Source organism: Lynx rufus, unplaced genomic scaffold (assembly GCF_022079265.1).
Source record: "Lynx rufus isolate CCGP_SWC_20201006 ecotype Redwood Valley unplaced genomic scaffold, mLynRuf1.p SCAF_23, whole genome shotgun sequence".
Lineage (NCBI taxonomy): Eukaryota > Metazoa > Chordata > Mammalia > Carnivora > Felidae > Lynx > Lynx rufus.
Window position 1 is genome coordinate 6,006,964 of NW_025814838.1, and position 14,078 is coordinate 6,021,041.

General features: G+C 43.8%; 1 protein-coding gene across 2 annotated transcripts in view; it reads right to left on the reverse strand.

The window, feature by feature from the left end:
- PRKCB (protein kinase C beta) overlaps positions 1–14,078 on the reverse strand; it is a 333,238-nt gene that overhangs the window by 193,302 nt on the left and 125,858 nt on the right. For both annotated transcript variants that reach the window (XM_047087202.1, XM_047087201.1), the window contains exon 3: positions 4,054–4,136. In XM_047087202.1, coding sequence (XP_046943158.1) covers positions 4,054–4,136 — 83 coding nt within the window. The remainder of the gene's footprint in view (positions 1–4,053; positions 4,137–14,078) is intronic.

Sequence of the window (14,078 nt, forward strand, 5' to 3'; positions counted from 1 at the left end):
AGATATCCAGAGACACCGGCAAGAACCCTTTACATTTTGTGCCCAGGACAAGTACCTCACTTGACTCACCATAGTTCCAGCCCCAAGAGACAAGTCCTCTTTTCTTGTTCTAAGAAGATCTCCTGGGAGGCTGTGTATGTGGTTAGTATTCTAAGTGCTGGGTAACTATAATGTCATATGTAATGCTTATGGACCTCTCTACAAAATCCAAGAGACCACAGGATCGAGGGCTTCCAATGAGGAGGGACCAAGACCATGCCTGCAGATGACCAGAGGTAACACCCAGGAACTCTGCCATATTTTCAGGTCCCCCACTGGCGGATGCCTATTATATTGTCTCTTCCCATTTGCGCTGAATGGTTGGATCGGCAACTAAAGTCACTGGGACAGAGCCTGTTCGTCAAGTTTCCTCAGGTAGCCTAGTAGGCCATAATGTGGAGCTATCTGTAGAAGAATGCCAACTACACAAAGTTCTACTAATATGCAGAATATTTCCTGGCTCAGACTGGGGTTAGAGTAGCAAAAGGGTAGAAGAAGGAAGGAGCCTAGCACATCCCTTTGCATAGATGGAGACTGTGCTTGTCTGCTCCATGAGCTTGCTGCACACCGGGTCCTCCAAGGTCACACAGGAGGAGGGCATCCCTCCCTAACTGCATGACTCTTACAGGCAGCCAAAAGAGAGCCTGGCCAGGTTGGCGAGCAGGTGTGACCAGATCTTTAATCATGTCTCCAGCCACAGATGGGAAAAGGTCAATGAACTGAGTCAAGCCAGTTCAGGAGTCTGGACCGATTTATCATCCTTAGTGCCAACTGACCTTCTTGGAACTGTGTCCAGAGATAGAATCATTCCAAGTAGGCTGCCAAATCCTATGCATGCTAGCTGCAGGGAGTACTGTCTGCCATCCCCACACCCAAAGCAATGAATGGCTGCACTGCTCCATTCATACGCACAGGGGTCTCCTACCACTTAGGGAGCTTGCATGCCCCTAGGAAGGACTGCCAAATGGCAGGCAGGGGGCCTGTGAGTCCTTCAGAATCACTTGGTGGCCATCTGTCCTTGCTGCCCGCCCAGCATATATTCACTGTTATTCATTACCACCCGCCATCATCATCTTCACACATATAGCGCTTGCTATATATCAGACACTTCTACAGATAAATATACACACTGGATACTCATAACAAGAGTATTATTTTATCCATCTTTCAGCTGAGGAATCTCAGGCACAAAGAGATGTAAGTACTTTACGTTGCCCAAGGTCACCATTTCTGAGCCTAGGAATGCTGGCTCCATCCACAGTCTAGATTTTAACCAGTACACAATCCCTCTTCTCCAGTTCTCCTCTGAGGGACCACACCTCCCCGGCGCTCAGATCACCGAGTGGCCAACGGGGCCTCCACACCAGCAGTAGGCACATGACCAGACCTGGCCAGTCAGCATCCTTCCGGCTACAGGTAACCCACGGCACAATGAGACTTCAGCCTTTGTCATTTGAACTGCAGTATCGATAAGACATAAGACCATAGGTATCTCAGCCCTCACGCTCCCTTAGGAGAAAAGCCTTTCTAAAACAGGTACCAAGACAGGAAGCTTAGCCAAGAAAGGGAGAAAGGTCCTGAGGACCTCCTTCTGGTACCTTGATTCACTGTGTCTGAAGCCAGTCTCTCTACCCTTGGGCTTTTCAGCTTCGGGGACCAAAAGTTTCCCTTTCCACATAAACCAGTCTGAGCTGAGTTTCTGTCTTAGGCAACAGAAAAAAAAGTCGATAGATAGAGCCAAGATACAGGAAACATCATCCTCTTGGCTGCTGCGTGAGACTGAAGCCTTGGGCTGCATGAACATTCAGAGCTGCATAATGGAGCTAGGATGAACCCCCAAACTTCCCTGCTTATTATCCTGGGGAACGAGAGAAGGAATTGCATTAAAAGGGCCAGGAAGAGTGATGTAAGAGAACGTGATGAACGGGCCCATCTTCCTCTCTGCAGAGAAGTCTTGGTTGTTTCACGGTGAACTTTTGGAGTTCTTAAACCCAAGGACCACAGTTTCCGAGCAAAGGAACTGTCACCACAAGCTCTAGAGTGTTCATGTTGCTGTGGCGACAGTTACGCCCCTGATTTGCAGCGAAATGGCAGATGACCACTTACAGAAGGCCAACCCTGGTCGACAAATGCAATGACAGAAGGTAGTCACCACTCACGACTGGCCAGCCGTCGGCTGTCAGGTCTAAGTGGGTAAGGACCGACCCAGTAATGAAGACAATGCCACTGGGGGAAATTCCAGGAAGGTGAACCAAAGCAGGAACGAAGTAAGAGAGGCAGGGGTAGTAGCCACACACAAGGGACGCAGTTCATTACTGGGCCAAAGGAAGAGTGTGCATGCTGCACAGTCCCACCAAGGCGTGTTCAGCTGCATGGAAAAGAACGCCCCCTAACAATGAGACTTTACTAAGAGGAGTTCCTCATCTCACATATGCACTCCGGGCAGAAGGGAACTCAGAGTTGGCTCTGCAGCTCACCAGTGTCATCAATGACCCAGGTTCCTTCCACTCTTCTCCCCGACTCGGGATGAGTGCATCTCCCTCATTAACCCAAAGGTGCTGCCACAACTCCGTACATTGTATCCTCCCACAAAAGTCCCCAACAGGAAAAAGGAAGGGATGTCTGCTCTTATCAGAAAGTCCTTCCTAGAAGGCCTCTCCCAAGGGTCCCACTGAGCAGAACAGGATCACCTGGTCACTCACTGACTACAAGGGAGCTTGAGAGGCAAGTATCAGGCATTTTCAGCTTTTGGCATGATAGCTGACATCTGCCAGAAAGAACACAGGGAGGGCTATGAACGGCTGTTGAGTAGGCTTTCGACGGTGTACCCCAAGCTTTGGGCCCCAAAGCCCCAAGGCTTTATTTGTTAATGTTTATTTATTTTGATAGAGAGAGAGACAGAGACAGAGACAGAGACAGAGTGTGGGTGGGGAGGGGCAGAGAGAGAGGGAGACACAGAATCCGTAGCAGGCTCCAGGCTCCGAGCTGCCAGCACAGAGCCCGACGCAGGGTTCGAACCCACAAACTGTGTGACCATGACCTGAGCTAAAGTCGGCCACTCAACCGACTGAGCCACAAAGGCTCCCCCCACAAAGGCTTTTGTCATATCCTTACAGGGCTCATACAGTCATTCACTATTAAGTTTCCTTAAGTCAACTTATCTTTTCTTTAACCTAAATACCTTTATTTAGGTAGGAAATTTTACATCCCTACTGTAAATTCAAAAACCACTACCAGACACATTTTTCTAATCTATATTAAAATAAGTTCATAATGATTAAAATAAAAGTTATTTGCCTGTTTTACCCAGCAGGACCCCCTGCCCCACCAATAATAGCCAGACTTTGGGACACACAGAGCAGGGTAAACTCCTTTCCTCCTAATTCTTCGGCCCTGGTATCAGGAATCCCCTCACAAACTTCTATAAAGTGCATCGTAAGGTACCGTCCTGACTACATTTTTACAGTAGTGGGAACAATCTAGCATCTGACCACCAGTCTCCATGCCCCGCCCCCCCAAAGATGAAGACATTTAGCAAAACCATAAGAGGGGAACTAGCTGGCTTCCTAGGAAGTCACACCCCACTCCCAAAATGCTTTGTTTTATCCTTTCTGCTAAAATGAAAAATGTCTCAGAGGCTGAAGGGACCACCTCATGCCTTGGAATAAGAACAGTCCAACTTTTTTGGGGGCACCTGGGTGGCTCAGTCAGTTAAGTGTCCAACTTCAGCTCAGGTCACGATCTCACGGTTTGTGAGTTTGAGCCCCGTGTCGGCTCTGTGCTGACAGCTCAGAGCCTGGAGTCTGCTTCAGATTCTGTGTCTTCCTCTCTCTCTGCCCCTCCCATGCTCATGCTCTGTCTCTCTCTGTCTCAAAAATAAATAAACGTTAAAAAAAAGAGTCCAACTTTTTTTTTTTTTGGTGGGGGGCATCTAAGCATACTCCTATTTACCCAAAAGGAGGCACTGACTATGGGCTGAGAGAGGTGACAGGTGACCAACACCCCATTACTTACATCAGAGGCTGGACCTTTGTCAGCGCCTGGGCAGGAGAAAGTGACAAATTCATGGCACCGCTTGTGCACGACGAAACAGCAGACTGCAAAAGACAAAATAAGGGTAGGAGGAAGGGAGGAAGGGAAGTGGAGAGGGGGGAGAGAGGGAAAAGGGGGAAGAGATCATTAAGCCTGACTTCTCAAAAAACAAAGGCTTTTACACCAAAATAAACAATGACATCAGCTTCCACACCTTACCCTTTTTTGAAGCCAAACCCTTGGGTACCCTCCTGCCGCATCTTGCAAAAGTGTTAAACTAGGGGTTCAAGAGATCGCAACCGCTCAAAATGACACCCCTCCCCCTCCCCAAAGATCACTTAAGCTGTCTGGTCTTGCGCTGGTTTTGAAACAGAATGTGATCTCTTAGATTGGGCACCACAAGATGCCGTCAGCTCATGTTTAGATCCAGAATGCATAAGAAATACATATCTTTAAACGCGAGAATCACACTCAGAGACTGACATGCCTAAGAGGAAGGGCCGTGCAGAAAAACAAAGTAAGCAGAAATGGCAGACCCGTGACCCCGCTCGCCCAGAAGCAATGCCAACTGTAAGTGCAAGAGTGGAAGAAAAAGCCACAATGTTCACATTGTTACTACAGTAGTTTGTAACCAAATACATGCATACCTATATTTGAACTTGTATGAGTTCAATGCATCTATGATATGGCTCCACTATCTGGGAATTACACACTCGGGGGAAGGGGCAGTCAGAGGCTGTATGCAAAATAAAACTGATTTGGGGGGCACCCGGGTGGCTCAGTTGGTTGAGCGTCCAACTCTTGATTTCAGCTCAGGTCACCATTGCAGGGTCATGGGATTGATCATGAAGCCTGCTTGAGATTCTTTCTCTCCCTCTCCCCTCTCCCCCACTCACACACTCTCTCTCTAAAATAAAAAAATTTTATAACTGATTTTTGTTGGTGTGTTTCAAATCTACCTTTACAAACTCCAAACTGTGGCTTCCTGGAGGACGCATGCCACACTGCAGGAACCAGCTCAGAATCTTTCCAAGGAACATTCTCAGCGAATGAAACAGCCCAGGAAAGCTCAAGACTATCCCTAGTGATACAGTGAACCTGGGCAACAATCACCAGTGGCTGTTAACATCACAAAAAGACTCAGCCTGCCTATTGATGAAAGTTACCATGAAGTACTCACCACCTACCCAAGTACTCTGGACAAAATAATCAAGCCTGAATCAGTTCAAGCATTTGGATCCAACTACCGATTTACAGAAAATACAAGTGACAGAGACACATATTAAATGACATCACAGCGAGGCAATGAGGAAAGAAATTTTTTTAATTTTTATTTATTTTTGAGAGAGAGAGAGCGCACGGGGGAGGGGCAGAGGGAGAGGGAGACACAGAATCAGAAGCAGGCACCAGGCTCTGAGCCATCAGCACACAGCCCCATGTGGGACTCGAATTCACAAACTGTAAGATCCTGACCTGAGGGGAAGTCGGAAGCTTAAGGGACTGAGCCACCCAGGCGCCCCATAGGAAAAAATTTTTTAATATACAACATTGTAGAAAAACTACAAGACAACCAAATAGTTTCTTCAACAAAGTAGTTGCAAAGAGGACAGGAGAGACTTTTAGAAAAGTTAAGCTCTTCTGCAGGATACTGTAGGGGTGGGGACACTTATGGAATGTACAACACAAAGTGGGAAACCTAATATACACTGTGCTTTTAGTTACTAACAGTGTACCCACAGCAGCTCATCAATTGTAACAAATATACCACACTACTGACAGATTTTTTTAAGTGCTTTACATATATTACTTTGTTTGATACTCGTAACAATACCTTAGGCCTTTTGTTATTTTAATTGAGATATAATTGACATGTAACATTATTATTAATTTCAGTGTACAAAATAACGATTTGATGTTTGTATATACTGCAAAGTAATCACCCAAATGCCTAGTTAACATCCATCACCCCACATTGTTACCAATTTTTTCTTGTGATGAGATCTTTTAAGATCTTCTCTCCCAGTAACTTTCAAATATACAATATAGTGCTATTAACTGTAATCACCACACAGTACATGACATGCCCAGAACTTAGTTCTTTTGACCACCTCCTCTGGCACCAACCAAATTGTTCTCTGTGTCTATGAACTTGGTTTTTGTTTTTGTTTTTAAGATTCCACATCTAAGTGAGATTATACTGTATTTACCTTTCTCTGTCTGACTGATCTCATTTGCAAGATGTTGATAATAGAGAAACTGAGGGGGGATAGGGTTGAGGAAGCATATGGGAACTCTCTGTACTTTCTTAATTTTTTTTTTTATTTTAGAGAGAGTGTGTGCAAGCAGGGGAGAGGGACAGAGGGAGAAAGAGAGACAATCTTAAGCAGGCTCCACTCAGCACGGAGCCCAACACAGGGCTCAGTCTCATGACCCTGGGATCGCGATCTGAGCGGAAATCAAGAGTTGGACGTTCAACCAACTGAGCCACCCGAGCCCCCAGAACTCTCTGTACTTTCTTAGCAAGTTTTCTGTATATTTAAAACTGTTGCACCTGCTTCGGATTCTGTGTCTCCCTCTCTCTCTGCCCCTCCCCTGCTCGCACTCTGTCTCTCTCTCAAAAATAAATAAGCATTAGAAAAAAAAAATTAAAACTGTCCCAAAAGAAAAAAAAATGCAAGAAGTAAAGAGTAGGGCGGAGAAGCAAGTTATATATTCAAAGAGATTTAAGAAATCTATCAACTAAATGCAATATGTGGACCCTGTTTAGATCCCAGTTTAAATAAATTACTAGTCTGGACAATAATGAAATAATCAGGAAAATGGATACATTCACTTTGTGATGATAAGAGGGAATTACTGCTATGGATAGGGGATTAAAAAACTTTTGATGTGGTTATTTTTTTGTTAAAGAATCCTCATCTTTGAGGCTACATCCTGAAATCTCTATGGATAAAATGATTTAATTAAAATAATTAAGCATGACAGGAAGGAGATAGAGAGGGAAGGGTTATAGATGGGGAAAAAAAATTAGTCATGACTAATCATTATTTGAACCTGAATTATGGACACATGAGGATTCATTATACTAAGCAGTCTACTTTAATTTTTTTTAATGTTTTATTTATTTTTGAGACAGAGAGAGACAGAGCATGAACAAGGGAGGGGCAGAGAGAGACACACACAGAATCCGAAGCAGGCTCCAGGCTCTGAGCTGTCAGCACAGAGCCTGACTCAGGGCTCGAACTCACAAACCGCGAGATCATGACCTGAGCCGAAGTTGGACGCCCAACTGACTGAGCCACCCAGGCGCCTGAAGCAGTCTACTTTCATGTATGTTTGGTATTTTCCACAATGCAAAAATTTTAAATCCTCGTGGTTGGGAACCAAGAAGAGGTCCAAAGGAGGCAATTTCTTTCTCCTTTGCTCACTCCCTTTTCTGTTTTAATAGTTACTGTATTTTATGAGTCATACATACTTTGTATAAAGACGTTTGTGTTAAACAGTGTGTGTGTGTGTGTGTGTGTGTGTGTGTGTGTGTGTGTGTGTGCGCGCGTGTGTGTGTCCCACTCTGGGCCTGTATGTCTATGAATGCCAAGAGAAATATATGAACAATGGTCAACAGAAGCCAGGGATGGTTATCTCTGCGCAGTAGGATTGCCAGTTGCGGGAGCCAGACTTATGACATCTGGACAAATTTGCCATGATGACAGCTCTGTGACCTTGAAGCCTTCTTGAGCACAGCCCCCAGCCTCATTCTTTCTGTTTTGTTCAAGCACACCCTCAAGGACACGGTTGGAACATAATGTTCTTGATGTGCTCTGGAGATAGGACTATGACACACAATTCTGCTTGAGTGTCTCTCCCAGGTGGTCTACTAACACATACTCCCCAGCCTCTGGGGCTATGAAAGCAGGGCTTGTGGAGGTTGGGGCTGTGGAGATCTACTCATCTTGCAGCCACCCAAGACCTGCTTCTGTCTGTAAGTCCCCTTGCTGAATCATTTCTTCCCAAGCTGGATTTGGCTTTTTTTCCCCATTTGGTCCTGTGACTCCTTCGGCCTTTAGAGGTCATTTTGCATACACCTCCTTTCCACAGAACACCAATTATGTCCACTTTCAACCTTACATTTTTTCTATATTGTTCAAAGTGTTTACAATGAGTAAATATTAGTTATATAATCAGGAAAATAAGCTTATTTCCATTTTGAAACAAAACCAAGAGTCAAAGAAAAACACAGGTCAGGGAATGAGAAATATTATTGCCAGAATTGGAAACTCAGGGGTTGGGGTGATAGCTGAATGGACATGGCTAAAGAGGAATTTAGCAAACTGGAAGTCTAAATTGAGGGACTGCCCCAGAATTCAACAAAAGGTGTGGGAAGGCGTAGAAGAAATGATACAAACATGGAGGATAGATCCAAACATTTTAATATCCATCTAAATGGATGTTCAAGAGACAACAGAGAGAATGGTAAAGGTGCAATCAAAGAAAATAGAAAAAGAAAATTCCCTAAAGATTAAGAAGAATTTGAGTCATTAATTTGAAAGAAACGATCAAGCAAGCATCAGTATGTATAAAGGAAGAAAAGACTGAGAGTGACAGTATCTGGGATCATTCCAACATGTCCAGCAGGGGCAGGAAGAGAGGAGGGGGAAGACTACCAAAAAAGGAACCAAAATAATTTTGACATCCGATTTCTCATCTGCAATTCTGAATTTGTGAATATGATAGAGCAGTATCTTCAAAGGCTTAGGAAAATTCATTTCAACTGAAAACCTCATACGAAGCCAAAATGGCATTCAAATGAAGGTTCAAAATAAAGACATTTCCAAATACAGGGACCTAGAAAATTTACTTCCCACAAAAGGAGTACTAGAGTATATACACCCCACAAAACAATAACCCCACCGAAAAATGAATGAAAAGAGGCATAAGAAACAGTAGTGAAAGAAAGAACAAAAACAAAGAAGGAGGGCCGCCTGGCCCACTCAGTTGGTAAAGCACACCACTCTTGACCTCAGGGTTGTTAAATTCAAGCCGCACATTGGGTGTAGAGATTAGTTTTTTTTTAATCTTTAAAACACACACACACAAAGGGAGTGAGGAGGAGGAAGACTCTAAGTCATAAGAAATGGGGGTGGGAGAAGGGCTGTAACACTGAGATGTGCAAAGAGTCTTGTCTTATTCCTCAAGAGGTTATGGATACTGAGAAGGCACATATAAGACACTGTAAGCTTGAATATATGTGCTAACAATTAAGAACAAGACTAGAAATATTACGTATAATTTTCAGACTACTGAAAGAAAAAACTGGACAAAGAAAACTCAATCCAACTACACTTGAAAGGGCCCTCCCACATGCCCAAATTCCATATAAATATTATATTCTTTTCTTTTTTTGCTCCTGTATAGAATGACTTGCACTTCAAATTCTTTAATCCATCTATAATTTCTTGGCACCTGATGTGCATGGGAATCTACTTTGCCTTTTTTTTTTTTTTTTGTCCGAATAGGTGATCAGTTGTCCCAATGTGTTTCATTGAATAATCCATCCCTTCCTATACACTGGGGTCTGTCTCTGGACCTTCTGTTCTCTTCCACTGGTGTGTCTTAGAGCACAGCAGGGTGAGTTTTAATTATAGTAGCTTTATAATATGTTACATCTCGGCAGGGCAAGTCGTCTCTCCTTATCCTTACATCCAACATTTTCTTGGCAATCACTGCGTGTTTATTCTTCCAAGTGAACTTTAGAATCAGTTTACCAAGCTTTTAAAAATACCAATGGAATTCTTATTGGAATTGTATTTGGTCAACCACCCCCCACAAAGAAATATTCACTGGAACTTTGTTTGAAATTGTCTCAAATTTAGAAAAGTGTCAAGAGAGCTGACACTTCTACAAACAATGAGTCTTTCTATCAGGAATAGGGTGTCCCCTTGTTAAAATCTGACTTTGTGTCATTTAATGAAGTCTTCAATTTTCTCCACAGGTCCTACACATTTCTCATTTAGTTTGAGTCGAGGGAACCTTTTTTTACGCAATTGTGATTTGGACATTTTTTTTTCCATTTTATTTTCCAACTGGTGATGGTTTACAAATAGAGAAAATATATTTATTTTGTAAGCATTTTTTTAAAACTCTTAATAGGGGCGCCTGGGTGGCGCAGTCGGTTAGGCGTCCGACTTCAGCCAGGTCACGATCTCGCGGTCCGTGAGTTCGAGCCCCGCGTCGGGCTCTGGGCTGATGGCTCGGAGCTTGGGGCCTGCTTCCGATTCTGTGTCTCCCCCTCTCTCTGCCCCTCCCCCGTTCATGCTCTGTCTCTCTCTGTCTTAAAAATAAATAAACGTTGGAAAAAAAATTTTTTAAAACTCTTAATAGTTTTTTTCTGGGTTTCAGTTGCTTTCCTTGAGGTTTCTAGAAAAAGAAACATATTAGACCCATTAATAATATTTTTTTCCTCTCTGATAGATACACCTCTTTTCTTTTCTTATCTTTCCCCCTCCTTCTCATATTTCCACGTTTGTAACTTTCAGAACAACGTGGAAAAAAGGGGATGAAAACAGACAGCCCTGCCCATTCTGAACTTTTACCAGCTTTACCTCTCCCTCACTCTCTTCTCAAACTAATTCTTAGAATTTATACTTCCCTTGGGAACTGTCCATAGTGTTCTCCTCAGTGTATGTCCACTGTGTCCGCTCATCTGGGATGATAATATGCACCTTCTCATTCTTTCTTCACATTGTATTTTTAGGTAGTTTCTCTTTTTATTTTTTCCAGAGATTTGTCCCATTCATTGTCTATTTGATTTTTCTACCATTAGAGATGCAAATCATGGATATGTTTCTCAATTCAACTGCTTTTTTTCTACATTATTCATTGCTACTTTTATTTTTATTGCCCTGCTTATTTTAATTGTACTACTTATCCATATTTGTTATTGCATTACTTCCTAGTTAGGAGGATGAATTCTGGAGTCAGGTGGTGAGGTGTGGATCCTGGGCACATTATCTTATCTCCCTAGGCCTCAGTTTCTTCTCTAGAAAATGACGGTGATAATAACAGCAACCATATCACAAGGGTGTTGTCAGAATTAAGTCAGTTAATACATGCTCAGAACTGTGCCAAGGATATCAGGAGTATTCATCAAATGTCTGCTGCTATTATTTATAGTTCTTTCTCAAGCTTCTTGAATGAACAGCTCAGTTAATTTATTCCCATTCTTCTTCATTAAAAATTCAAGATTTTTGGGTGCCTGGGAGGCTCAGTTGGTTGAGCATCCAACTTCGGATCAGGTCATTATCTCGCAGTTTGTGGGGTGGCAGCTCGGAGCCTGGATCCTGTTTCAGATTCCGCGTCCCCTCCCTCTCTCTCTTCTCCTCCCCTGCTAGTGCGCTCTCTCTCTCTCTCTTTCTCTCAGAAATAATAAATAGATAAACTTAAAAAAAAATTAGGGGCACCTGAGTGACTCAGTCAATTAAGTGTCTGACTTCAGCTCAGGTCATGACCTCACGGTCTGAGAGTTCAAGCCCCACATCAGGCCCTGTGTTGACAGCTCAGAGCCTGGAGCCTGCTTCAGATTCTGTGTCTCCCTCTCTCTCTGCCCCTCCCCTGTTCATGCTCTGTCTCTCTGTCTCTATCTCAATAAACAAACACTAAATTTTTTTTTAATTAAAGATTTTAAAGCTAAAACTTCCCTTTCAAGGACAGCTTTGGTGGCATTGTATGTTTTATACTGAGTTGCCATTTTTTTTTAATTTTTTTTCAATGTTTTTATTTATTTTTGGGACAGAGAGAGACAGAGCATGAACGGGGGAGGTGCAGAGAGAGAGGGAGACACAGAATCGGAAACAGGCTCCAGGCTCCGAGCCATCAGCCCCGAGCCCGACGCGGGGCTCGAACTCACGGACCGCGAGATCGTGACCTGGCTGAAGTCAGACGCTTAACCGACTGCGCCACCCAGGCGCCCCTGAGTTGCCATTTTTAAGTTACTAAGTGGTCTCTTTCGGTTCTAATTTCAACCCAGAACTGTTTAGAGAAGTTCTTCCCCACCACCGCCATTTACAAGTAGTCACTGTGGTCTAGAATCTTTCTTCAAAACATCTAAAATCTCAGTAAGATCTTATTCATCCTTAGTCTCTTTAAGGGGGCAGGGTGCAGGATTCATCTCTACTTTCCTAGTGTCTGCTCCAATTCCTGGTACATAAGCGATACTTAGTAAACCAGTATTTTGTGAATCAACGAAAAAAAGAACGAATTACCATCAGCCACAGAAGAAAAAGAAAGCCCAATCAACCAACCTCTTGGTAACACGGAGCTCTGGCAGGCCTTCCACAGTCCACCACCATGAACAGGGATGGAAGTACAGCGGCCATTGTCAAGGTCTCTTTAAGGGAGCCTTCCAACTGACCACAGAAATAATCCATCGCCACCAAGCTAGAATCAATGCGCCAAGTGACTTGACTACACTCCAGCCTACTCCATGGAGAAGCTGGGAACATACCGGAACATCGATGAGCTTCTGGTACAGGTACCTCCTTTACACAATGCGTTTCTGGAAGTTGTGTAAATCAAATTCCCCATTAACTAAAACACTATAAAGAAAAGTAGTAAGGCTGGCTATTTAAAGAAACAAACTAAATCCTTTTGTGATACAAATAAACACCCCCTCATTTCTGTTTGGCAAATTCAGGGTAAAATCAGTTTTTCTTTAAAAAGAGACAACATTTACTGAGCTGTGAAACACACACCAGGTCCTACTTTCAAACAGGTACTTGGTAAGAGCCAAGAATTCCTAGATCCTTCATGGTTTATTCAACAGCTCCTTGCTCTGCAGAAGTTAAAAGCCCACAGCCCACAGCCCTCAGCCCTCAGAATCCAGCCTGTAGCCATGCTTCACTAGGACTATACAATGGAGTCTCAAACTCAAATGCCTGGGGGCCAGGTGAGCAATGAAACTGTCCAAGGGTCAGGTGGAAGAATGCATGCATGACCTAAAAGGGAAAATTAGGACTCAGCTCTAGTAGAGAATGAGATGAAAGGTCCCAGCTCTATCCACCTCCACCCCTCCCTTTTTACATGTAAGATCGTGAAGGTCACAGGCCAGCTCTGTAGGTAGAATAATGCCTTCCTCCAACCCTCACCAACAACGTCCATGTCCTAATCTGTGGAACTTGTGAATGTTACCTTTGGTGGAAAAACAGACGTTGCAGATGTGATTAAATTAAGGATCTTGAGATGGCAAATTATCTTGGACTATACTGGTGGGACCAATGTAATCACAAGGGTCCTTACCAGCTGGGGGCAGGAGGGTCAGAGTCAGAGGAGGAGATGTGACAGCAGAAGCGGAGTTTGGAGTGATGTCACTGCTGGAAAGGAACACGAGCCAAGGAATGTGGGTGGCCTCCAGCAGATAGAAAAGGCATGGAACAGATTGCCCCTGGAGCGTCCAGAAGGAACTCAGCCCTGCTGACACCTGGATTTTAGCCCCATACGACCCATTTCAGACTCCTAACCTCCAGAACTGTAAGATTATGAATCTGTGTTGTAATAAGCCAGTATGTTTGCAGTAACTTGCTACAGCAACGACAGGAAAACAATATCCCAGCTACTGGTTGATCCCAGAAGCAGAAGACCTTAGTCAAAAGCCCAGGGTACTTCTCTGGAGCATCTGTCCCAAGAACACACTGGGATCCTGACTTCATTTCACACTGCACCCCACCCCTAAATTCCCAATTCTAACCACTATAATGTATTTATTCATTGCATCCAAAGGGGTCTGAATCAAGTTATCAACATTTCATTTTTTCCTTTCGGAGTTGATTCTCTCCTTCTACCTCATTCTCACTGGGATCTCTAGTGGCAAATTGACATCCCTGGAAGTAATCTTTGTCCCTGAATCCTGCAACATCTGCCCGAGACAGAAATTCCAGTGCTAATCGCAGCTGTCTGTGGAGGGAGAAGAGAAGGGCCCTCAGCTGTTTCCTCAGCCCTCACCTGTCTCAGCTTCC